Source organism: Carcharhinus amblyrhynchos, chromosome 22, assembly GCF_965287045.1.
Source record: "Carcharhinus amblyrhynchos chromosome 22, sCarAmb.v2.hapA, whole genome shotgun sequence".
NCBI classification, from domain to species: Eukaryota; Metazoa; Chordata; class Chondrichthyes; order Carcharhiniformes; family Carcharhinidae; genus Carcharhinus; species Carcharhinus amblyrhynchos.
The window spans coordinates 31,056,352-31,083,794 of record NC_137345.1 but is presented as its reverse complement, the minus strand read 5'-3'; the positions used below and the strand labels follow the sequence as shown (position 1 = coordinate 31,083,794).

The following is a 27,443-nucleotide window of genomic DNA, read 5'->3' as shown; positions in this document are numbered from 1 at the left end:
ATTTACATTAAAAATGACTGTGTAAAATTACAAGGAATTTGGCTTGTACAGTATTAATGCATACTCTAATATTATTTGGGGGAAGTATGATATCAAATAAAAGAAAAGAAATTGAAAGTAATATTTTAAGGTAGAGAAAAAATGTCACAAAACTCACATTCAAATTTGCCTGTGTGGTGATCTAGGCAATGAACAATGGAAAAAAAATTGGGAGCACTCTAATACACCTGGGACACCCAGGATTAGAAGAATTGGTGAAGTATAATGGTTTTTAACACAGTCAGAACAAATTTCTTCAGTGACATTGCAAAACATATACCTGTTTTTATTTTGATAAGGAGAATAATCAATAAAATATTAACTCTGAATGTTACAACTGCCCTCTGAAATGGGCAGTTCAAGCCACTCAGTTCAAGAGCAACTAGGGATGGGCAATATATGTGGCTAGCCAGTGATACCCATTTGGACATAGAAATTCAGACATGAACAGATTCAGCCTGAGATAATTGCCAAGGAGTAACAAGGAATCAGTGTCAATGGAATAGAATCTGTGGTGCAATCTAAGCCAATGATTTCTGTCTGCCTAAGAATTATCTAGAGAACTTGTGACTCTCCTGAGATTATGTTCACCAGTGGTGAATTCTCTGGTCACGCTAGCTGTGCACCTTTGCATGGGTTTCCCAGGGAAATGGGGTGGCTACAATGGGAATTTCCATTGTCAGTGGCAGGACCAGAAGATCCCACTGCTAAGAAACACACTAATGGGAGGCTGGAGAATTCCAAACTAGATGTCAGGCAAACAATTTGACAACACAAAAGTAGTGGAGGGTTCCAGAGAATTTATGTAAAGGGAGAATCATGATCAGTGTAGGTTTGGGGGCCGAAGGGCCTGTTCCTGTGCTGTACTTTTCTTTGTTTTTCTTTACGAGATGGATGAATTGAGTGTATCTGTGGAAGCTGACCCCATGGTGCAGAAATTTTAAAAGAGTTTGGTGTCTGGATCAGAGGCCGGTGAACACACTACTTGGCACCACCGGCGTTTGTGCTGTTCCCTCATCATGGTCCCATCTTGAAGCCATTTTGATGGAGGCCAGCTCAGTGACTGGCAAACAACAGGTAGACAATTGCCATTACTGAAATGTTACCAAGGGCCCATTCCCATACCAATTAGAGATTCTGTTAGACAATGAGGGCAGAATTCCCCCAGAGACAAGTTACAGTTACTTTGCCATATCCTTTGTGTGGCTCCAATTTAACCACTTCACTATTTGATATTGAAGAATCCTACACTAAGCTTTTGTCATTCTCACCCTCACAGCAATCCCTGTCTATAGATTCCATTGTACTCTGTTGACTATATAAATACAACTGGTGTCACAATTGACTGTTCATTTGTAAATTATTTACAATTATTATTTTGGGCATCACTGGGTAATTTGCCAAATATTTTCAACATCTTTAATTCCTCCAGGGAAGTTACTTCCCCAGTTCATCTCTATTCCTCCTGGAAAGATATGTAACGGCACTGTTGTGTCGGAAGGTAAAAAGCAATGACAGGCTTTGCCAGTTATACATAATGTGAAGCTAGATTAAGCTGTTGCTGCAATAGTTTATCTATGCCATATATAGCTTCCCAATATCTTTTACCGAGAGAAAAGTTATTCTGAACAATTGAATTGTCAATAACAACAAAAGTCAACTATATGTTGCCTTGCGAATCCAGAACTAGCTTGCCCGCAGAAGGCAGAGAGTGGTTGTGGATATGTCTTTTTCTGCATGGAGGTCAGTCACCAGTGGAGTGCCCCAGGGATCTGTTCTGGGACCCTTGCTGTTTGTCATTTTCATAAATGACCTGGATGAGGAAGTGGAGGGATGGGTTGGTAAGTTTGCCGATGACACGAAGGTTGGTGGTGTTGTGGATAGTCTGGAGGGATGTCAGAAGTTGCAGCGTGACGTAGATAGGATGCAAGACTGGGCAGAGAAGTGGCAGATGGACTTCAACACAGATAAATGTGTAGTTGTCCATTTTGGCAGGTCTAATGGGATGAAGGAGTATATTATCAAGGGTAGGACTCTTAGCAGTCTAGAGGATCAGAAGGACCTTGGGGTCCGGGTCCATAGGACTCTTAAATTGGCCTCACAGATGGAGGATGTGGTCAAGAAGGCGAATGGTGTACTAGCCTTCATTAATCGAGAGATTGAGTTTAGTAGTAGGGAGATAATGCTGCAACTTTATAAGACCCTTGTCAGACCTCACTTGGAGTACTGTGCGCGGTTCTGGTCGCCTCACTACAAAAAGGATATGGAAGCTATTGAAAGGATGGAGAGGAGATTTACAAGGATGTTGATTGGATTGGGTGGCATGCCTTATGAGGATAGGTTGAGGGAGCTAGGTCTTTTCTCCCTGGAGAGACGAAAGATGAGAGATGACCTGATTGAGGTTCATAAGATGTTGAGAGGTGTAGATAGGGTGAATTCTCAGAGGCTATTTCCCAGGGCTGAAATGGTCGCTATGAGAGGACACAGGTTTAAGGTGCTGGGGAAAAGGTACAGAGGAGATGTTAGGGGTAAGTTTTTTACTCAGAGGGTGATGACTGAGTGGAATCAGCTGCCGTCGGTGGTGGTGAAGGTGAACTCGTTGGGGTCTTTTAAGAGACTTCTGGATGAGTACATGGAATTTAATAGGATTGAGGGCTTTAGGTAGGCCTGGTAGGTAGGGATATGATCAGTGCAACTAGTGGGCCAAAGGGCCTGATTGTGCTGTAATGTTCTATGTTCTATGTACATTCTCGTGGCAAGAAGTCTCACCACAGAAGTCCAAATGGTTTATTTGAAATCATGAGTTTTTGGAACATTGCTCCTTCCTCAGGTGAGTGACTCTGTTGGACTTCAGCCTGATATTGTGAGACTTCTTACTGTGCCCATCTCAGTCCAACACCAGCATCTCCAAATCATACATTCTTATGGGTTTGTTTTTGTAAAGGTTTCAGGTGCTTCCTATTTTAAGATTACAATTTTTTTACATTAAAAAAATCATTTAACTTTTTCTTTTTTGATATCTTTTTTTATCAGGTTGAATCTGAGGTTTAATGGGACATGACCTACGGTTTATGGAGTCCAGTTCCTTCCAATGGCCTATGTGCCATTTGAACTTCCATCAATCTCACTCATTCTCTGGAGATGAATCTTGACCAACACGCTCAAAACAATAATCCCAGCAGCAAACAAGCTTCTCTGCATTCATCCCTGACCAGTTCTAGCGCTGCTGCTGACTTTTTCCACAGTCCTATTGGCCTGTGTCTCAGGGGTTGCTGTTGATCAGTGCTGACAGAAAAATGCATAGACTAATAGAGTTCATGTTACACCCATCACATATTGGTAGTCTAAGTATACATTTCAAAAAACTATTTAATAATAGAAAATCTAACCATCCTTTGTAATTGAGCTGCACATCATGGTAATTTCCCTTGAGTGGTGATCTGACATCTTTTGACTGGTTAATAACCGTGTTTGATCAAATGCTGTATTATTATTTTATAGCTTTTGAAAACCCATACTTTTAAAATAAACACATCCTATCTGAAGTGCCCATTATATTATTTAGCTACGGTTTACCCAAAAGAGACAGATGTAGGTGCTGGAAAGAGGGAGGGTCATATCCCAGATGTTTGGATTCCATGGAAATTGTCCATGAATCTTCAACTTTCATTGGTCAATTACTCTGCATCTGGAACCCATTGAAAGTCAGATTTAAAGTTGGAGGGATGAATATTTCCCTCTTGTTTTAAGTGGATTGGATCAGCGGCAGGTACAGAAAATCTTTTGTGAGTCCTAAAATTCAGTTTACACATATGGGACTTTCCGCTGATGTGAATCTCGACAGGTCGCCCAGGGTGTGCACCTGGTAAGTAGAACCTACCAGAGGAGTTCAGGTGTATGCATTGGCCAGGGCAGAGAAGTTCAGGCTCGGGCACTGGTCCTGGCATTGTTTGGTCACTGCTCCTTGCATGATCTCTTGGCACTGTCCAGGCATGGCCCCGTGTTATAGTCCTCTGGCAATACCCTCTGGGGTTGGCCCTGAAACTTCTTGGGCACTGCTCCTGGTACTGACTCTTGGTAGTACCCTAGCACTGTCCCTTGGTACTGCCTGGGCTTAGCCCTCTAGTGGGCACTGCCCCTGACACTTCTTGGACACTGCTCCCTTGGTACGCCACCTGGCACTGACCCTTGGTATTGCCCAGAACAGCCCCACATAATGACTCTCAGCACCACCCCATCACTTCCTTTGCCTTGGCATCGCCCCCAGCACCCACCCAGCCATTGCTGGGCGTGTTGACTGGGGGAGGGGCATTGTGTGTTCAGTGGGTGGGAGAGGGTGGAGGTGTTTTGTGGGGGTGGGGGAGCGGGTTTCATGAAGGTGTTCTGGGGAAGGGAGTTGCAAAGTAGTAATGCATTTTGGGGGTAGGGGCAGTGTTGCGCCATGCAGAGATATTCCACTGGGGTGAGGAGGGGGGGGGTTCTTTGTGTTCACAGTTTTTTTGGGGAGGTGAGCATGCCTGTTGAGGGAGGGAGGGGGGATGAGGCCATAGTATTCCATGTTTAAATTTTTGTATCTTTTAAAAGCAAAGTTCCTGCCAGGCCAGACAGTAGCATCCTGGTAAATCCAGTTCGGGGTCTAATGGTAACTCAACAACGCAAGAAATCAGAGCAGGAGTCACCATATAGTCTGTTGAACTTGCTATGCCATGCTGTTGTTCATGAGCTTCAACTCCTACACTACATAGGCTGCAGCAGTTTAAGTAGCCAGCTCAGTCCCATCCTCTCAAGGACAATTAGAGAAGGGCAATAAATGCTGGCCTAGCCGGCAATACCCACATCCCATAAATGAATAAAAATAATATTCCACTTCTCAGCCCTTTCCAGTATCCGCTGATTCTCAGAGAAAAGAAAATTCTGCTTTATTCAATGGCGGGGCATTCACAACTCCTGGGATAGAGAATTCCAAAGGTTCACAACCCTTTCAGTGAAGTAAGTTGCCCTCCTCTCAGTCCTAAATGATCAGTCCCTTATCCTGAGGATGTGCCCCCTGCAATTTGGATTTCCTGACCAGCGGAAACAATCTTTCAGAGTTGGCCCTTTCAAGCCCCTTCAGACGCTGGTACAATTCATTGAGATAGTTTCTTATTCTTCTTTATTCCTGTGCTCCAATCCCTGTACAATGAAAGCTATTTACCTTCCTAATTGCATACTGTATCTGGATAGTTAACTTTTAACATTCCTTTTACAAGTCTACCCAAGTCCCCTTGAACTCCCATACTTACAGACTTTTCATCTTTTAAAAGATATTCAGCTTTTCTATTCTTTCCACCATAGTCAATATCTTAATATTTCCCTATATTATAACCCACTGCCATCTTGCTGTCCATTCAGTTAACCTTCCTATACTTCTTTGCATCATCTCTGTGTCCGCCCCACAGCTCACCTCACTTTGTATCATCAGCAAACTTAGCTACATTACTTTCTGGGCAAGGTGTTCTGGCCATGTGTTCTGGCTCACCACAAACATACAGTGGTCCCAGGTTTAGCATAGAAAACAAGGATGTTCACGTGATTTTACAGCTCTGCAACACTTGCTGTGAATTAGTCCTATGCATAAAGAATTGAAACTCTTGTTTCTCCATTCCAGAAATCCCAGCACCTTAAGGTGGATGTAATGTCACTGCTGGCCTCTAGCTAGCAAACTACCAACAGCAGAATTTCTACTCCAGAAAGTAAGAAAAACTGCAAATAGCCAGAAGTTCTAATATCAGGGAGAACACACAGAATACTGCATCAATCCTGAAGTCCAAACACCTTCTAATTAACCAGCAGCCAAAATTGAAAGTAAAATCTCTTGATATCTGACCTGTTAATCATCCTTCCCCTAATAATTCAAAATGGTCATAAATTTGTAAAACTCTAGGACATTGCATTAGGCCCAGATTAAAAATAAACAAAACATAATTTTAGTAGCAATAAAAGGACATCTAAGTAGACTGGTTGGCACCAATGAAAAAAAAATCAAAGCTGCTTACAAACTGCAGAGAACATGATTTAAAAAATACATTTCTTAAAGGCACAGTAGTGTCACAGTATTCACTGATTGCACAAAAACTGCAAAGATTCACAAACCTTTCAGTGAAAAAATATTCTCCCAATTTTAGTGCTGAATGATTGGCTCCTTACCATGAATGTGTGCCCCCTTGTTCTAGCTTGTCCAGCCAGGAGAAATAACCTCTCAGTATCTCCCTTGGAAGTATCTAATAAGACTTTTTAAATTCATGTAGTCCAATCATTTTGCAATTAAAGTTCATGTGTCATTTGTTTTTCTAATTGCTGGCTATACCTATATACTGACTTTTGTGTTCCTTATGCAAGTACATCCAAGTTTGAGTACTTAGCTGTTTCACTTCTTTCAAAATATATTCTACTTTTTTATACTTACAACAAAAGTGAGTAATCACACACTTTGACATTATACTCTAACTGCCACCTTGTTGCCCACTCACTTAATCTGTTTATATGTCTTTTTAACTTTTTGTGTTCTCCTCACAGCTTGCATTCCCACCTAACGTTAATGAATAGCTGACCTTTGAGGTACTTCACAAGTCAAGGAGTGCCAAATTGAAAATGCCTCATTTATTCCTACTCTCTTTTCCCTTCTGTAAAAACATGTTGACTTGTTCTAATCATTGTAGACTTGGGGCAGCATGTTGCCACAGTGGTTAGCACTGCTGCCTCACAGTACCAGGGACCTGGGTTCAATTCCCAGTTTGGATCACTGTCTATGCAGAGTCTGCATGTTCTCCCTATGTCTGTTTGGGTTTCCTCCCACAGTCCAGAAGATGTGCAGGTTAGATGCATTGGCCATGCTAAATTCCCCCTCAGTACATCTGAACAGGCGCCGGAGTGTGGCGACCAGGGGATTCTCACAGTAACTTCATTGCAGTGTTAATATAAGCACACTTATGACACTAATAAATAAACTTTAAAGTTAAAGGCCAGAATTTTACTGCCTCACCCACCCTGGAATGGCTAGCAGAATGGAAATCTCCATTGGTCTTGGGCAGGACTTTACATCTTGCCTGAGCGATGTCGTAAAATCCCACCAAAAGTTTCTAAGTGCATTGTTAAGACTTCATTAATAATAGATTCCAGCACTTTCCCAATGAGTGGTATCAAGATAACTAGGCTGATTATCCCAGTTTTTCCTGCCCTCCTTTCTTGAACAGCAGTGTTACCTTTGCTAACCTCTCATTTTCTGGGGCCATTCCAGAATTTAAGTAGTTTTGAAAAATTATGGCCATTGTATCCACTATCTCTGCAGCTATACTTTGTTTGAACCTAGGATGTAGATCATCAGGTCTTGGGTATGTTGAATTTTAGTCCCTTGAGTTTCCCCAGTACATTTTCTTTGATATGAATGACCTTAATTTCCTCATTCTTATTAGGCCCTTTGTTACCTTCTATTTGAGGCATGTAATTGTGTCGCATACTGTGAAGACAAATGCAAAATTTTTCTTCATTGACTCAGCCACTACCTCATTTCCCAATGGTAATTTCTCCTGCCCTGCTTCTACTGGACCAATATTTACTTTAGCTACTCTCTTCCTTTTTTATTTATTAATAAAAAGCTCTTACAACTTGCTTTCGTATTCCTGGCAGGTTTACCCTCGTGTTATTTTTTTTCCCTTTTTATCAACATTATGGTGGCCCTTTACTAGTTTCTAAAATATTCCTGATCCTCAAACTTACTAATACTATTCTTTGCAAAATTTTAAGCCTCTTCCAATATTATCCTGGATGGGTCTTCCTTGCTGAGTCTTTATTTTTCAATAGAGTATATGTTTGATGAAAATTTTGAATTATTTCTTTGAATTTTACTGTTCAATTTGCTGCAATATCTTTTAATCTATTTGTGGTTAACCGTAGCCAGCACTCTCCTCATAAAGTGGTACTGTTTAAGTTTAAGATTCTCCTTTGTGATTTGAATGTCATTCTCAAACATAATGCGGAATTAAAGGTTGCAGGAAGGGGCTTACAGGTGGTAGTCCATGTGGGGATAAATACATAGGAGAACACAGGGGGAATTACTTTATACTTCCAACATAGAGGATGCATAGCAATGTTCTCTATAATACTGGGTTTGGAAAAGGCAGGAGGGAGTTTAATAAATAAACTGCGCATGGTAACGATTGGCTGACAACATGATTTGAAACCTGTTGTCTCAGATACAGGAACATTTACAGAGCTCCTTTGCAGGCCTCCTTTCATCATGTTCTAGATCCACCACTGTTCCTGCACCAAGAGAGCCTAAGCTTATGGGAAAATCACTACCACTTGGAATTTTGGAATGGAGGTGAGTTTATGTCCTGGAATAGAACCCACTTCCTATTCCCCATCTCAAAGGGGAAATTTATCTCTAAATGTAGGCCATAGTTGAAGTAGTAGAAAGTGCAGTGGGAGGGAAACTGAAGTAAGTTAAGATGAAGTTTAAGGGATTTGAAAGTAAGACCAAGGTTCTTAAAGACAACTTGTTAGAGAACGGGCAGAAAATGAATGGAAGCGTTTGGAGAATGGGACCTCAGGTGGTTGAGAATAGCAGCTCTAACATTCTGAATGAGGGTGGAGACTGGCTTGAAGACTATTTGAGAATAAAACGCCATGGATATTGAAAATTTAAATACAGAAAATGCTGGAAATAAGCAGCAGGCCTGGCAGCACCACTAGAGACTCAAATAAAGTTAACATTTCAGTTCAATAACCGATCATCAGAACTGGCCAGATCTACGAGCTGAAACATCAACTCTATTGCTTTACCCACAGGAGCTGCCAGACCTGCTGCACATTTCTAATGATTTGAGAATAACTTCTCTGGAATAAATTTGTGGATTCAATTCTCTGGTCTGGTGGTGGGCTTGAGGCGGGGAGGGGGGGGGGTGTGGGGAAGGTGGAGGGGAGATAGAAGCATTTGGCATGAGAAATATGGAAAACCTGTCTCAGTAACTGAACTGATGCGGGGGAAGAACATTTTGTAGGTCATCGGGTATTACATCAAAGTTCCACACCTCCTTATTTAGCCCAAGGCGGTGGCAATGAGGGAGATTGAAGAAGTTAAGACTGAGAGATTGCCAGTGCCAGCAATGTCAAATAAAAGCTTTTAGTTTTGATGCTTACAAGACATCGGAAAGTTTGACTCATTCACGCTTTAAATCACAACCAGGAAATTGAAGTGTACAGAACAGCCTTTGGGACCAATGTAGGAGGCTGACAGATGAAGTTGTGCATCATCAGTCAATCTGCAGAAGCTGGCATCATACTTCTGGATGATATTGCTGAGCAGCAGCATGAAGAAGGAAGAGCCAAGGATTCAGTGTAAAGCCACTTTCTCACAAGCACTGTTTTAGTAATGCCTTTGACTTAACAGCATTCAATTATGTTGCCTTGTAATAGTGAGGTAATGCGACAAATAGAAGCACCCAAGATTTTCTGACTTTGGGTAACTTTGTAGCATGAGCATCTAATAACGTTCAACTTAAAGACTAATTCATTCATGAGAGTGAACATCACTGGCTGGACCAGCATTTATTGCCTACCCCTGATAACACTTTAAGAGTCAACCACTTTGCTGTGGATCTGGAGTCACATGTAGGCCAGACCAGGTAAGAACAGCAGATTTCCTCCCCTAAAGTACATTCATGAACCAGATGGGTTTTTCCGACAATTAACACTGGTTTCATGGTCATCAGTAGACTTTTGTAATTCCAGATTTTTATTGAATTCACATTTCATCATCTACCGTGGCAATATTCGAACCCAGGACCCCAGAACTTTATCCTGGGTTTCTGGATTACTAGTCCAACAACAATACCACTATGCCACTGCCTCCACATTTTAGTGAGATATCTGAGGGGTAATTTTAATCAAATTTGTCTGGCAGGAAATCTCAAAGATAGGATCGGGCATCAGTTCCCCATCTCATGCGATGTTAATAAAGGGTAAAATTGTGACCCTGTTAGTTTCATGAGAAAGGGGATTAGATTGAATATGCTGCTTTCATTTGAGAACCATGAAAGAAGCAAAAACTTGTTGCTAAATGCAAAGTAAGATTTGAAAGTAATGAGTAAAGCCACATGAAATTTTCTTAATTGATGCAACAGCTTCATGGTCCTGATTTTCTTTTATTGCCACGTTTCTGCTGTAAGTGTTGCAAAAATCCTGGTCAATTGAAATTCCAGGCCTACATTTCACCCGTGATCCCCATCCCATTGCCCCCTTGTGACAAATTCATTATAAATGCAGGAAGGGGGTCTCAATGCAAGGGAACTTAAGCACCACATTATGTGCCACAGCTTACCAATGAGGCAGGTCAATAACTGCACATAAATGAAGTTTTCTCCAATGTTGAAAAACATTGGTTTGGTAAAGCAGGTGGTATGGAAAGAAGGGGGCTGGGTGACATCCTGGGGGAAGGTGCTCCCAATACATGCAGGGCTGATTGAGGTGCCCACCACTTTCTTTCCTGCCTTTTGTCTTGTAGCCCTTAAAAAATGGCCCGCCTCTCTTGCCAGCCTGCCCACTTCGTCATTTTATGGTGTGGACAGTGTATTATTCAGGTCAATAGGTTTGTGAACAAGCCCAATTGCCCTTTCATTATTCATTTAAACGTGGTAGGCAGCCCCTTTCAGTGCCTGCCAACTAGCATATTATTTGAGTCAGCTAAGTGTGGGCATGACCATCTCTCCTCCCCCCAGAAAGTGGACCCAGTGGGGGCGTGGAAAATCCAGCCCATTGTGATGGTCATCAATTTTTCCTTTATGGAACTTTCTACAATTAGCAATAAACTTCCACATTTCCTGCCTTCCATTTTGGCAAGAAAGTGAGAACCATTAACAGCTTTTTAGTCATTGCAGCAAACAATTTTGTTATTTTACCAAAGCTGTAAGTTGCTACTAAGTTAACAAGTGATGCACCTCCTAGGGTCATCTCAGTTCTAGGTTCTGGGAACAACATGGCTCATTTTGTTTTGTTTACCATACTATCCCTCAACTTGGAGAGATGCAGATGATATCAACCTAACTGCAGAGCAGAGGGGAAAAAGTCAGCAGCATGAGAATTAGCAGGTTACGTTGCCATGGAGGGGATTACAGATAAGATGGATCCTCCCATGCCTGGCTTGATATTATCATATATATGCTTCCAACTGCAATTAGCAGCAGGAACCTGGTTAATCTTTCTCTATTGAAGCCAACTTGCAGGCGGTGAAATTCATTTCAGCATCTTTACTCAGACTTATCTCAATTCCCTGGAAGTGGACAGTGCCATCGGCAGCTACCCAGGTCGACCGCGTGGCATTCTTAATGATATTTAGAAATGGTATTATCCCTTATCATATCTTTGTGGGTGATATTATGCAAATGAGCCTAGAGTAGGGATCTAATGTAGTTTTCCTATTCACTGGGAAAAATCATGGTGCCTTCAGAGGATCAGAACTAATATTGAGTTCATGGTGTATGGTTTGGAAATTTATATGATAGCAGGTGTTGTTAAGAAATTATTGCCACAAAAGACGATGATCAGTAGATCTTTGATATACAAAGGTTATGCTAAATTATTCCGCACAGACATTTCCTCTGCTCTAATGTTAAAAAGAAACAACTATGTTAAACCTGTGATTTTGACTGAAATTGTTCTCTGCAGAAGTGATGTGTTGAATCATTCTCTTCTTACCTTTCCTGAAGCCGGCTTTGTTTTACTGATTTGAATGCTGTGGAGAACGTTGTTGAAGGATCCATGCTCTTTTTTGCAGGTTGACCTCAGTATGTACCGGAATAGAAGCGAACTCAGATTGTACCATGCTGTGCGTTGAATATACTTCAGAACAAGGCAAGCCTGGGCTGAGACTACCTGCAGGCTCCACAGTATCCAGGCTGGTTCGGATGTGAAGGCACCCTTAAATGGCAACTTGTCTGCAAATGATCAGAAAATTTAAAAAATTGTTGCGTTGAGAAACACAAAATTCGAACTTCAGCCTGCAGATTATTGAATTTTATTTCAAACTTTGACAATATCCATATATGTGTAATTCTGATACTTTAAAATATAAACCTCATAATGGAAATAACAACACATGAGGCAACAAAAAAATCTTGCACGGTAATCACTAAATATAGAAATCGAAACAAACAGCATTAAAGTTCATATAACCTTGACATGTTTAAGGTCACTTATGGATCAGAATAATACCTGAAATTTCTATTAAACAAAAACTATGCTGAAAATCATTGAGTTTTATATATGTTTCTGTTACCTCCTGATTTAACTAAAGCCCAGAGGGGAAAAAGAACCTCTCAGGCAATTCAGGATTTCTGCATTTTATTGACCCAGTACATGTTGGTCAAAGACTAAGTTGCTGATGTTATTTGTTAAGTTAAAGCAAGCTTTTCATGGTTGGATTTATATTGACTCAGTTTTATAGAATATTCTTTTGATCTTCATAATCATTTCATGTTGGATTTGATTAGTAATTGTATTAGTGCAGATAATTAAATATTAAAACTATTCCAGAGCATAATACAGCCCACTGCGGCTTTTTCTGTTGATCCAGGAGTTAGCATAGCTGCATCATCTGAAAAGAATTGAGTTAATTGAAGCTATTTATTCATTTTTCTCCGAGGTGGACAAAGGTGCAGAACAAAGCTACTGTTTATTTTGTGATATAGTTGAAAGCAACGCAATTTCCATATCCTTTCTATTTCCTGGTTATGAATGACTTTGTAGTGCACTAAATATAGTTTGTGCTCGATTCATTTTGAATGGGCGTTGCATTAAAATGAAAAGAATGAAACCTTTTATTTCTGCAATTGTGCCTTTATCTTTTGTTTTGCAAATTGATGACTTCTTTCAAGATCAAAAATGTCAGCAGTCAAGATGGTTAAGCGTGCATTTCTGAAATCTACTGGGCAAAAATAATTGGTGCTGTGACAAACAGTTACTTTTAGTTAAAGCTGAGGAGTTGTCTCCAGCTTGTCCCCTCTTCACCATATTTGCTCCTTGCTGTAGTACAGTTCCACAGCCACCAGTTACTATTTGATGCTTCAGCCTAGTGTCTGACTTTCATAGTTAATATTACCAGGCTACTTGAAAGCTGGAGGAGGGGTAGGGAATCACAATCCCTCAACACACACCAATTCTAATAGGGTTTCTGTAGCAGTCAGGAAATCTGGTCAGTTTTCTCTATGCATTGTCTTAAGATATGTATATTAGTGTGTGGGTATGAAGGTTTTCTACATAGTGGTATGACACAGACTAGTGTCCGGGTGATGGGAGTTTTGACATATGTTGCAGTATGATACATAGATTTGAGTGTGTGTAATTGTTTTTTTTGTGTATCTTGTAGTTGACACACATACTAGTAAGTGGAAAATAGGCTTTTCTGCATTGTGGTATGATGTACAAACTAGTGTGGAGATAATGGATCCTTCTAAATATATTGTAGTATAATGCGCAGATCAATGCATAGGCATGTATGACCATGAAACAAAAACTTTTCATTAGTTTTCACTGAAGAAGAGGATACTGCCGAGGTAGCAGTTCCTGAGCCGATAGTAGCAATATTGGATAGCATTAGAAATAGATAAAGGGGAGATGCTTTAAAGATTGGTAGTACTCAAAGAAGGAAAATTGTTTCCGAGGTTATTGAGGGAAACAAAGGTGGAAATTGAAAAATCTATGATCACATTATTCCAGTCTTCCATAGATTATGCAGTAGAGGATTGGATGATAAACCCAACATTACAGGCCAGGCAGTCTGACGTGATAGAGGTAGTTATCCAAGGGAAAAAATAATTAGTACATGGTAGAGCATGGGCTAATAAATTAAAGTTGCCATGAATTTGTTAAAGACAAATAATGTTTGACTAACTTGATTGAGTTATTTGGTGGTGAAGTATTGGAAAGTGTTTGTAAGGGTATTGTGGTTGACAATGCAAATTGTGACTTCCAGAAAGCATTTGACAAACCGCTATGCAGTAGAGTGATTAGCAAGATGAAAGTCATTGGAATGTATAACAATGAGGATACTAGAACAGAGTTCAGGAGGTCACAGCCAGACTTGTGGAACGGGTAGACAGAGAGTGACAAAGTGGTTAGCACTGCTGCCTCACAGCACCAAGGACTGGGATTCGATTCTCAGCTTGGGTCACTGTCTGTGTGGAGTCTGCACATTTTCCTCTAGTATGTCACATTGGAACATCATCCACAACACTATATTCTGCACCTCTCCTTTCCTGCTTCCCTATGTGCTGTATGAATGGTATGTTTTTTCTGTCTACTGCACAAGAAACAATACGTTTCACTGTGAAAATAATAAATCAAACAAAACACATGGCAGCAAGTTAAGTGCAGAGTCCTTCTCCCAAACATACCATCAAAAGTATTCATAGATGAAAAAGATGTACATGTGTATGAAAGCATAAAAAATTGAATTATAGCAAAGTATTTTGAGTTGCTCATGACCCTCTTGACTTTCATTTTCATTAATTAACTTATTAATTAAACTCGCAAGTGGGGGAAAGGGAAGGGTAAAACCATGGGAAGTATAATAGTTAATAGGAAGCAAAGCAGCAGGTTAGCATGTGAGGAGGATATTTCAACTATTTGGAGGGGCACTTCATAGAAGTATGCCGGCGTGGAGGGTGCTATCTCACCTAGAGTTCAATGGGTTCACCATGGTTACTGTATTCACATTGGATATAGCATATTTGAACATTTGTCTCATAAATTTCTTTTCACCTCTGCATGCTCTGTATAATATGTATAATAGAGAGCTCAAAGGAAAAGATAAAAATGTAAGGCTCCTTCTTACGGGTAATATTGAAGGCAACATGCTAAGTTGCATCATGGTATGGCTTCATCAGGACCAATGATGTGGCCTGATTGGGGAGCTGCATGAGAGCTTCTCTGTTTCTCTGTTGTGTCACATAAGAGTGCAGAGGTCAACGGCTCTGCCAAAAATGTCTCCTTGTATATTCCACCTTTCCATTTATGACTGACATTAAAGGATGCAATGATCCAACTCCATGACCAAATGCTGGGTGCTAGACATTAATCCACATTACAGTATTGTACTTTGTCATTGGCATAGGCCGTTCAGCTCAGTAAGTCATGTATCACCCAGTTAATACAAGTTGTCTGCTTTCACCAATACAGTGATTGCATTATCATTTCCAATGTCGCAGGATGTGGTTTGAACAGTTTGCAAGATTTGAGGCAGAGCTGGTGCATGCAGCTCCCAGGTCTTAACTTAAAACATTTGTTGGAATGCACATAGAACCAAGTTCTAGTCACGGTGCAGTTCTCTAATCATGTGCAAGATGTCATATTTGCATGATTGATGCAACATACAAATGTCAATGTGTATAGGATTTAATGCCTTCATTCCTGCCATCATCTGCATTGCAGTCATGGTTTGACAATGGTACATATGGTGGCATGAGTGCTACATTCATAATTAATGGCATTCATGTGAGGGGGCCAGGATGAAAGGGATTTACTTCCATATTTATTTGAAAATACTGATGACCATGTTTGTAATGGACAAGATAGTTGTGATTTGAATGCAACAGAATCTAACTCATTTGCTCCCTTGTGAGGGATAGGCAGCCCCTCGAGAGACTCAGACATCAATTTAGAAGGATTTTCCTGTGACGGTTTGTCACCACCAATTGCCTGCTGCCATTTGTAATTTTGGAGAAGGTTATTAAAATCTGTTCTGGGCAAGGACCCCTCTGATAAGGACACCTCTTACGTGGTATCAGCCCTGGATACATGCCCTTGCCTCCCTTCTGCTCTGCCATTCGTGGGCTCAGCATCCTCCTCTCTATCGGAATAGCCTGAAGGCACTTGGGCTTCTTTTTTTAAAAACTATTTACAGTACATGGACATCATTGGCTTGGCCAGCATTTGTTATCCATCCTTAATTGCCCACGAGAAGGCAGTGGTGACATGCTTGAACCGTTGCAGTCCCTGAGGTCCTCCTACACTTCCTCCTTTTCTTCCTCATCAGTGGTCGAACCTTTCCCTCCACTGTGCAATGTAGTGCAGCACGCAGCCCACAAAAACTAATCTTGAAACCTTGGGATATATTGCAGACGTCTCTCTGAGCAACTGGGGTATTAAAACCTTATTTTTAAAATGCTAATGGCCTGCTCGATGATGTTCCGGGTGACAACACAGCTGCCAATTTTAGTTTGCTCTGCTCTGCCTCCAACTGTGGGTATATCTTGGGGGTCATTAGCCATGTCCTTGTCCCCTTGGAGCCAATCTTGGAACTGTGCAGATGCATGTTCTGTGTGCAGTTTGTATCGTTCTATGAAATAGATTGGGGAATTGTAGATTCCTTAGTACAAAGGAGTAGTGGCAGCTACCTCAGAATCTGTGTACACTTAAAGAAGCACCTTATTATGGTCACAAATCACTGACATATTGATGGAGTTCACAAAGGCATCCACGTGCTTGAGTTGGGGCTTTGGTTACGACATAAAGGCAGTCAATTATGTCCTCCCCCTGAGGGAAGCCTGCAATTTGGACAAAGGTTGTGGCTCTCTGAACCTGAGACTCAAGAACCATGGTGAAACTAAGATACTCCCTCACATGATCAAATGGGGCATTAGTGACTCCCTCAATGCATCTGTGTTCTATTGGCTGGGATATACCAGCCAGGTCTCCTGCTGAGGGCTGGAAAGAACCTGAGGCATAGATTACCTTTGCAGGACATGGGTTGTGGATTAGGTTGCTGCTGCAGCATGCGACAAATATCTGTCACAACGCTGCGACTCAACTGGAGTCTTCTCTGGCACTGGTTTTCTGTCATGTTGAGGAGGATGTCCTCGTTCTGTACACCCACTCCACAGGACAGAACCTCATTGCTCTCCATCTCTTCCCCTTCCTTCCTGTTGCTTGTGCCACTGTCTCTTCTTCATGACCTTTGGCCGTCTCTGAGCTCTAGGTGCCCACATTGACTGGCTTCTACTGACTTTATGTGAGAGGGTGCTATGCCCATTCTTTATGTTTCCTCAGCTGCATTTCCAAAGCACAACTTTTTTTCCCCCTTGCATCTGGGCGGAAAACTCAGCGCAATGAAAAATTGCAGCAGCCCCTCCATCCTACTCTCTTGGGTCACAAAAGAAAAGTGTGAGTTAAGGTCCTGGCATTTCTGGGGCACTAAATTAAAACTTTAATATAACTTCACAGGGGAATCTCACATTTCAAAGGAGAACGTTGGTTCTCCAAAGGAAATGCACAGAAAGCAAATCTTCTCTAATCTGGTCTGCTCTGCACCCAATGCTGGAGGGCTGCAAGAATCCAAAGTGGGGCATGGCTGGTTAGTTAAATGGCCCTGTGCACGTGTGAACATTGGCCCAACGCTAGTCTCGCCCCTTGTGAAGATAGGAAATGCTGGGTTTGGAGGGGCGGGACTTATAATTTTGTCCATTTTTGGGATTTTTTGCCACTTTGAGGATAAGACCATAAGATACAGGAGCAGATTTAGGCCATTCAGCCCATTGGGTCTGCTCCTCTGTTCAATCATGGCTGATGTGTCTCTTAGCCCCATTCCCCCACCTTTTCCCTGTAACCTTTGATCCCCTTACCAATTAAGAATCAATTTACCTTTGTCTTAAATACACTCAATGGCCTGGCCTCCTTTTGTGGCAATGAGTCCCACAGATTCACCACCCTCTGGCTGAAGAAATTCCTCCTCATTTCAATTCTAAAAGGTCACCCCCTTATTCTGAGTCTGTGCCCTCAGATCTTAGTCCAAACAAAAGTTTTAAAAGGTGATTAGTGTCACAAGTAGGCTTATATTAACTGCAATGAAGTTACTGCGAAAATCCCCTAGTCACCACACTTCAGCACTTGTTGGGTACACTGAGGGAGAATTTAGCATGATCAATGAACCTAACCAGTACGTCTTTCGGACTGTAGGAGAAAACTGGAACACCCAGAAGAAACCCACACAGGAGCACGGGGGAGAACATACAGACTCTGTATAGACTGTGACCCAAGCTAAGAATCAAACCCAGGTCCCTGATGCTGTGAGGCAGCAGTGTTAACCACTGTGTCGTTTCTCCTACTAATTGAAACATCTTCTCTACATCCACTCTATCCAGAACTTTCAGTATTCTGTAAGTTTCAATGAGAGTTTCGCCCCCACCCTTATCCTTCTAAACTCCATGGAGTAGTCTCCATTATGGTGAAAATCCAAAGGGCAAGAGCAAGGACATTCTGCTAAACCTTTATAAAACACTGCTTTAGCTTCACACAGTGTATTGTGACTAATTGTGGGCAGCACACTTGAAGAAGCTCGATAAAGAAGTTACTGGAACGTTATCCAAAATGAGGGACTTCAACCACATGGCGAAAATAGGGATGTTCCCATAAAGATTAAAAGAAGATTTGATGGACGTGTTCACAATCATGAACCGGAAAATTCGATGATAATCAGAGGAAGTTGATAGGTGATTGGCCAACGAACAAACGCAATGTGAGGAAACATTTATTTATGCAGTAAGTTGTTGCGATCTAGAATATATCGTCTGAGGTGGTGATGGAAGAAAATTTTAACGGTGGATTTCAACAGGGAATTTGATAAGTAGTTGAAAGATAAATATTCAGGGCTATGGGGAAAGTAGAAAATGTGAGAGGATCTGGTTAAGTGTACCACAGAGAGGTCACAGGCATGATAGGCCAAATTACCTCCTCCTGGTAATAGGTAGCTTTAATAATTTTGCATCATGATATGTAGATCATCTTGCGCACAAAGTTAAGTAAATTGGTTTAGTCAAAAAAGGTTGTAACATCACTACGAGACAGGATTTGTACTTTAATAGGCATCCCGCAGGTAAATACTTTAAGGTTATATTGCAGTTTAGGAATGCTGATGTGAATGAGAAAAAATTGTGTGTAAAATTGCTTATGTGTTTGCGTGTCTATATATATATAGATGTCACCATGCAATAAAGATTTGCATTGAACTGTATATTTTTCAAGTTGGATATTACTTATTAAGTAAAGAATATTTGATAGTACAGAATTTGCGTATTGTTAAGAAAAAATTGTCAAAACTTTTCATCTTACACTCATTAGGAGGTTCTCAGAAATACCAATGTTAAGGGAAGCAATAACTGTATTCTGTATGAGAAGAGAGTGTCAATTGGTTGGCAAGTGGACTCTGATTGAGAGAGGTGTTGCCATGGGAATGCACCAGTTAATTGTGACTGACAGTTAACTGTCAAGCATTGTTTAGAATTTAAACCAGGCAGCTTGAATCTGATTTGTCAAGGCATTGACCTGAGGAAAGAACCAGTGAATGTCTATCTTTTATTTTACTTGGCTGAAACAGGTGCAATGTGTGTACCTGTTCTTCGTGTCTGGAAATAATGGGTCCTTGCATACTAATATGTAGTTTCCTTTATTAATATAAGTAACTTCCAACTCACTGCATAAAGAAGCGTTCTCTTACCTTACCTCTGATTCATTTATCCGTCACATATTTATGTCCTCTGGTTATCAACTGCACCATGTTGCAAGCCTAATCTGAAATTGGTTGTCAGCATAATTTTTAGCAGACTAAGGATTTTATGCAAATGTTGTCCAATTGCAGAATCACATCTAATGTTGGATATTGTGTGTGAGCACGGACTGGTTGGGGACAGTCTGTACCCTGACGATTGCAAACAGCAGCAGGGACATGCTGTTTGATACTATCTGCCAGTATTTGGAATGTACAGCCTACATACCTGGCATCACACTGACAGTGAAATAGCTAGCTTCATTGTTGCTCTGAGATATCTTGCCTTTTCAGGGTAATCTGAGGTAGATTGGGTGCTTTTCAGGGCCTAAATTGATGCTCTTGGGCATGACATACAGCACAAAATAATCTAATCAGGGGTAAGGTAGTCATTATCCCTCAAAATATCAGTAATGTAGCCTATTTCAGCATCAAGTCTGCATCATAAGCAAATAGTTTTTGGCTCTATTTGTGATGTTGCTGCTAAGGCCAACCTTATAGCGTGTGGAACTGTTTGAGCATGGACTGGCTGGGGACAGTCTATACCTTGTCCATTGTGAACAGCAGCAGGGACATGCTGTTTGATACCTTCTGCCAGTATTTGGAATGTACGGCCTACGTACCTGACATTGCACTGGCACTGAATTTCACTTACTACATTACTCAATTGTGAGAGGTAGAATGTCTTTTTGACTTGACTGGAGGATCCTATTAGTAGCAAAAACCATTTGCATTGCAAGTGCATAGTAGCAGTGTGAAACAGCTAACCTCACCGTTGTTCTGAGATATCTTGCCTTTTCAGCATAATCTGAGATGGACTAGGTGCTTTCCAGGGACAAAATTGGTCTTGGGCCTGTTCATAAATTTGCACGATATACAGTACAAAATGATCTAATCAGGGATCAAGTAGACATTATTTTTTAGGATATCAGCGTTACAGCCTATTTCAGCACCAACTTTGCATCGTAAGCAAACGGTCTTTGGTCCTACTTATGACATTGCTGCTAAGGACAACCTTATAGTGTGTGGAACTGCAAGAATCCCAATGTCTGTGTTAACTGCTGAAGATAGGCTTATTCTACACAGTGCCCTGGCATATTGCTCAACTAGCATGTCAATAACAGTCAGTTACCCTTAGCTGGTGCATTTTACATGGCAAGCTCTACCAATCATAACCCATTTGTCAACAAATCAGCACTTTCTTCTTGTATTGTATAAAGTTGTTTCTTCCTTGACATTGATATTCTTGCAACTGTCTGATGAGTGCAAGATGAAAAGCGTCAACAAAATGTCTTTTTTCAGCAATACTAATGAAAATTTGGATGGAAAAAAGGCAATGAAATAATAGTTTATTAAGGCATCTATTATAAAGAATTATAGCAATATAACAGCTACCATCATACAGGTAATAAGATGTTCCTTCAAATTGCAGGACTTTATATTCAGTCACTGGTACCTTTATGTAATTTAGGCACATTGAAGATCACAATAGATGCAAAAGATTTCTTCATCTAACAGAGATAGCGAATAAAGCTATTGCACAGAACTTTGTGAAAAATGTATTTGACAGTTATGCTAGATGTATAATGGGTGACTGATCCACTGTTGCCTGTTTCACAGCTTTGTCAAAGTTGAACATTCCACCCAATACCATTTGGAAACTGTCACTGCTGTCTGTGTACATCACATGTCCCACATCAAGATTCGAGTCATATACTGGAGTCACTTTAAAAGGCACATGACTGCTATATTTCTGCAACAAATAGACTCTGATTCTTTCATTAGCCTCCCTTTGCACTACTTACAAATAAGAAAATAACAACAAAAGTCAAGGACATGGTGGTACAGTGGTTAGCACTGCTACCTCACAGCACCAGGGACCCGGGTTCAATTCCCAGCTTGGGTCACTGTCTGTTTGGAGTTTGCATATCCTCCCCGTGTCTGCGTGCGTTTCCTCCTACAGTGAAAAGATGTACATTAGGTGGATTGGCCATGATAAATTGCCCTTTAGTGTCAGAGAGACCAGCTAGGGTAAATGTGCAAAGTTATGGGGATAGAACTTGGGTGGGATTGTGGTCAATGCAGACTCAATGGGCTGAATGGCCTTATTCTGTAGGGATTCTATGTCATCAAAATTCAACTTTCCAACAGCTCCAAATCTCCTATTATTGCAATCAGTTACATTTTGAGTCTCTCTTATTGTGTTTGAGTTCATTAGTATGACAGATTATTCTAAATTCTAGTCACCTCCCTTCCTTTTTACATTTGCTTTAAAGTTATATTCAATTTATTGAATTGATGCATGCTGTTTCTACTACCTGGTTGAATTTGAGGTAACTTATAGTAATATCTATGCAGCTTAATATTTTATACGTGTGAGCGGTGTTCCCCAAATGTCCAATATATATTGTAAAGCACGGTTTCTCAATCATTGTCTCATAGATTATCCCAATTTACTTAGGCGCAATCTGGTTGCTCTTTCCCGAGTGTGATGCAGAGCATGGTAATGAATAGCTGACATTTATCAAAGAATGGGAAGTGCAAGCAAAATTCTTCAGTTAACAGGAACACACAACTGAAAGAATTTAATTTCAAATTGGTAGTATAATGAAAGTAAAAAGATTTTGGATTTAACCTGCCTGATTTCTCCAATGGAATATTCTGTACTTAGTTAAAAGGAGTTGACCATACTAGAAATAAACACGTGTTTATAAGATTAAAATTCATCAGGATAATTGGAAAGGATGTTTGCAAACCTCTCTGTGCCAGACCTTCTCCTGTAGGATGGATCCTGGTAACCATACACTTTGATTATCAATGGCATGTCCTAATTCTCATATGCTTCTAGCAAAATTTTTTTGTATGCAGGTTAATGTTGTGTATAAGCAAGAAGCTGCGACAACACAAAGGAAAAACTGACATCCAAGTGCATCAATTCCTCATTAGCAACAAGTTCGTTCAAATTTCACTTTGACATTGTATAGTCCTCAGTTTTACAGCCTCATAAACTGGGAGCTAACTCATTGTGAAAGTAATTGGCATATTGTCGGAAAAACATACCTTAATATTGGATACATTGTCCATAATGGTCAATAATTTAATAGAAGTTACTTATACTTAAGCTTTCCATTTCTTTATAATAATAATAGATTTGATTTAACTTTTGATAAATGTAATTTTAAATACAATTTTTTAAGTTTTTATCCAACTTGAGCCTCAAATATTTCAGATGCGAATGCAATCACAATCAAAAGGTGCATTGCAAAATATTATCTTCTGAGATAATCTGCTGTTAAGTTGCACTAGAAGTGAAAACAGAAAGAACAACCCATAACTGATCTATGTGGCACTCCTTCGTGTTCTATGTTTGGAATAAAGACCACAGAAATGCTTCAACTATTTTCAGAACAAACTAATTCTATCAGCAAAAGAATTCAATGACAATACAGTGGATCTATTTTTCTCATTAGACACATACTTTAATGAACTGTACTGTTTAACTCATTCTTAAATACTGTTTCATTCATTTTTTATCTGAACTATTTATGAATCTGAAGACTATCATTTCATATACTATGCTTTGTTTAAGTGATACCAGAGTTTAAAAATCTGGATAAACATTTCTTTCATGACACGTTACAAAATACAGCGCAATATATTGTATCTGCTTCTCAAGTTTGTGTTAGATTAATCTTATTTTACCTTGTTAAAATACACACAATGTATTTACCCATTTTTTCTGTCATAGGTACAAAGTAGAACGAAGAAACAGGTATGAAACTGGTATATATGCCACATCATCTTAATCGCAGAGCAAGAAAAAAAACTCAAGAAAAAAAGAGTAACTTACCAACAACAGGAATACATTTAAAATGTATGGAGGACAGTGTTAGACAACCATGGCAGTTTCTGACTGTTGCTCAGACAATGTCCATGAAGTTTGTTTCTAAAAGTGCAGAGAACATAGAGCACATTAAGTGGAAAAAGGGCAGGAACAGGCATGTATCACAGTTTCATAATTCCATCGACATACTGCAATGCTGACAGGAACAGCCAAATTGGACTTTGAAAACCAGTTCAACCGCACAACTTCTCAAGTTTAAACCCATTCAAGGCACAGCCAGATTTTCTGACCCCTTGTGCTTTCTGTTTGCCTTTCCCACTTCTTTACTCACCGAGAAATAAAAGCTAAAACGATCAACTGAAGATTGGAGTTTCTTTTCTTTCTCTTTCTCTCACTCTCTGTGGTAATCCCTGCCTATAATGTACACTGCTGCATTTCCCCGAATGCTCAGGAAACTGCTTATCAGCAGAGAGGTTCTTCTCACTGTTCATTGCTGCTTCCTCCCACACCACCTACACACGGGCCTACGCACTTTCATCATCCTACTCCACTTGCAAGCTGAAAAGGTGAAACAAAAGGTCGCATTAAATGTACATGACAAAAAAAATGGAAAATTGGTGACACAGCCTAATAAGTCTATTTTAAAACATTTTGAATGCCCGTGTAAACCAGTTGCCAGATAAATTAGCTTTACAGATTTATTAGTAGAGTTACTTACACACACACACTATATACTCCAAAGCCTCTGGTTATTTAATTCTGAGCCAGTTTAAAATGTAAGATTTTTCTTTCAATTGTGCAAATATGTAAATTTGTTTATTGCAAAAGTTTGCACTTACTTGCAATATTTGAGAATATTTCTGGTACTTCCAACATATCTCTGTACTAGTCTAACCAATATGCAACATACAGTTAAAGAAGGATGAATGAATAGTTGTTTAACTCATAATGACTCTTGTTTTTGAGGGGGGATATATGAACCTGACATTGAAGTCTGCACTGCACTAAAAAATATTTTTATTGCAAAATCTTCCTTATTTTGTTACATCAATATGTACTTCATATGATTAGGAATGAGGAAGTGAGTTTTACTTTTATTTTGAAAGTAAAACGTTTTTTTGTTTGACCACAGTGACCAAAGTCATATTTGTCACCTTCCTATCAGCCCCATGCCTTTATCCAGAGTGTGTATGTATTTTTCTTCCATTACATTAACAGAATAAAAGCACATAGCCACATTCTTACTATCTGAATCAGCATAAGCCTTACTAAGTTCTGTTATTGCTACTCGATAAACATTGTTGATTTCAAATGGAACAAAGGTCCAAGGCTTCTGAGACTTCAAAGCGTGTCAGAATGTAATTGCTAACACTTTAACCTGATATGATCATGACTTCAATACATTTTATTGATTTGGATCTGTCACAGCTAAGTAAATTTGGTATAACCAATGAAGCGATTAAATTGGCTCTCTGCCAATAAAGAGCGCTTTTTAACTTTTTCACTTTTTAATTGTTGCCATGAGGTGATTAACTGCTTCCACTCGTGCTGTCATTGCTGCCTGGCTCCTCTGTTTCAGCTGTCAGAGATGGGCTTTAGCAGATTTCTGACCTGACCCCGAGGTGTAGCTTCATGCAAAAGTGAAACAAATTTTCCTGAGGACAAGGACAAAGAGGGAAAGGGGTAAGTTGTGCTGAAATGGAAATGGAAGAAAGACTGGGTCACAAAACAAAACAACTGGGTCACAAAAATGTTTGTTTTCCAGGCTAATCTTTTTGAGAAAAAAATAAGCACGACAGTCATTTAATTAAGTTAACCATAAGTCAGTTGGCTGCATATTATTATTATTCTGGGTTATCAATGCTGAAATTGTCCAACGGGCACAAATATCTTCCAAGTCCAATAGCACTAAAGATTAGTTACTCAGCTTTGAACATTTGCACCAAATGCTTGATTCTCATTTGATGCTGAATATTCCTGTTTTTTTTTCAACCAAACCATTTTAGCAACAAAATGCACTACCTTTTGAAGCTAACAGTTGCTTGTGGTAGTGTGCTCCTTGCTGCTACTCAATTGGCAGCCAGACCAAATGAATCAGCTCATTAATGGGTCCTGGAGGCGTGGGGGAAGTCTTTTGTACAGAAGCAGAAAAGTACATTTTAAATATTTCAAACTCTTGTATTTCATAATACTTACAGAGTTAAGATGATCTTAATCTTGATTAAGGCAAGGTCATTGTGTTATAAGATTATGAACAATTAGGATCTTTTATGAACTTGATCACAGTGAGACAGAGGATTTGGTGGAAGTTTGTGTGAGAGTTAGTGAATGAAGCAAGTACATTGAGGTAAAGTGTCATTTGATTGATTGAAATATGACAGGAAACGGGTGAAAATCTAAAGCTCCTTGGTGCTGCAGAAGTTGTTAAAGTGTTGTGCATGTTGGAAGGAAGACTTGGGGTGGGATTTTCTGGCTGTGCTCACCCCAAGGCTGGAAAATCCCACCCAGGGTCTATGGACCCTTGCATGGTCTGTGTCTCACCCACTGCAATTGCTGTGGCAGGTTGGACAGTAAAATTTTACACCCTTCATATATTATACCAGATTTGGAATTAATGTTTAAAACTGAATCCAATTGATGTCTTATGTGGAAATGTACTGACATAGAATCAAATATTAAAATACTGTCACATCCAATCATAAATGATGGTGGACAATTAAGCAGCTAAATACAGGAGGTGATTTAACAAATATCCCCATCTTCAATGATAGGGTTGCCCAATGCATCAGTGCAAAACAGAAACTTGAAGTATTTGCAATCATTTTCAGCCTGAAGTACTGAGAAAATGGTTCAATTCGGCCTTCTCCAACATTATAGATGCCAGTTCTAGGTAATTCTATTCACTCCAGGTGATATGAAAAAACTGGCAGAAGGAACTGGAAGCAGCAAAGGTCCTGAGAAACTCCTGGCAGATAATGCTGAAGATGTGCTCCAGAAGTAGCCAAGCCCCTAGCCAAGACACAGCATATCTATAACACTGGCATCTTCCCAAGAACATGAAAGTTTCGCAGGTATGTCCTGTCCACAAAATGCAAGACAAGTTCAATCCAGTCAAGTACCGCTTCAACAACCTGCCCCCCATTATCAGCAAACTGATAGAAGGTAGGCAGGGCTGGCAGATGGCATTTGCAAAACAATCACCTGCTCACCAAATTTCAGTTTGGGTTCCACTAGGACCACTCATCTGCTGATTTGATTACAACTTGGTCCAAGAATAGCAGGAGGCCTAAATTTAAGAGGCAGGGTGAGGGTGACTCCCATTGAACCACAGAATATCTGCAGTGCAGAAAGAGGCCACTCAGCCCATTGAGTTTGCATCAATTCTCCAAGACAGCATCTTACCCAAGCCCCAACCCTACCCTATCCCCGTAACCTTGAACCTTTACCATGGCTAATCCACCTGACCTAGACATCTTGGGACACTACAAAGCAATTTAGCATGTCCAATCCACCTGACCTGCACATCTTTGGAGTGTGGGAAGAAACTGGAACACCTGAAGGAAACCCAAGCAGACACTGGGAGGGTGTGCAAACTCCACACAGCAAATTCACCTAAGATCGGAGCCTAACCTGGGTCCCTGGCACTGTGACGCAGCAGTGCTAACCACTGTGCCACCCACTTGTCAAATGCAATATTGTAATATCAAGGGGAGTCAAGTGTGGTATCAAAGGGCCTTTGCAAAGCAGGAGTCAATGAGAACAGGGGGAAAATTCTTCACTGGTTGGAATAATACCTGTGTAAAGATCCTTTTACTCCACACAGACAGGTCTCGGATGTCACTGATAACTTGGGTGTCTCTCTCCTGCAGGTGTTCAACTCACAGCCTGGAAATGTCACTCTGGGATGGCTTTGCAGGAGAGGGAGAAAGACTCATTGTTTATTTCTGACCAGTGAACTCAGCTTATGACACACCAGTTACCCTGGCTGCC

General features: G+C 40.3%; 1 protein-coding gene and 1 long non-coding RNA gene across 2 annotated transcripts in view; both read right to left on the bottom strand.

Annotated features, from left to right (window-relative positions):
• The window catches only part of LOC145356825 (receptor-type tyrosine-protein phosphatase R-like), a 91,536-nt gene extending 67,637 nt beyond the window's left edge, over positions 1-23,899 (bottom strand). The window contains exons 1-3 of the mRNA XM_080209734.1: positions 23,785-23,899; positions 23,460-23,555; positions 11,770-12,008 (exon numbers count right to left, since the gene is read on the bottom strand). Coding sequence (XP_080065860.1) covers positions 11,770-11,834 — 65 coding nt within the window. The 5' untranslated portion in view covers positions 11,835-12,008; positions 23,460-23,555; positions 23,785-23,899. The remainder of the gene's footprint in view (positions 1-11,769; positions 12,009-23,459; positions 23,556-23,784) is intronic.
• Positions 1-27,443, bottom strand: part of LOC145357037 (uncharacterized) — a 447,747-nt gene that overhangs the window by 329,609 nt on the left and 90,695 nt on the right. The gene's annotated exons all lie outside the window — the stretch shown is intronic.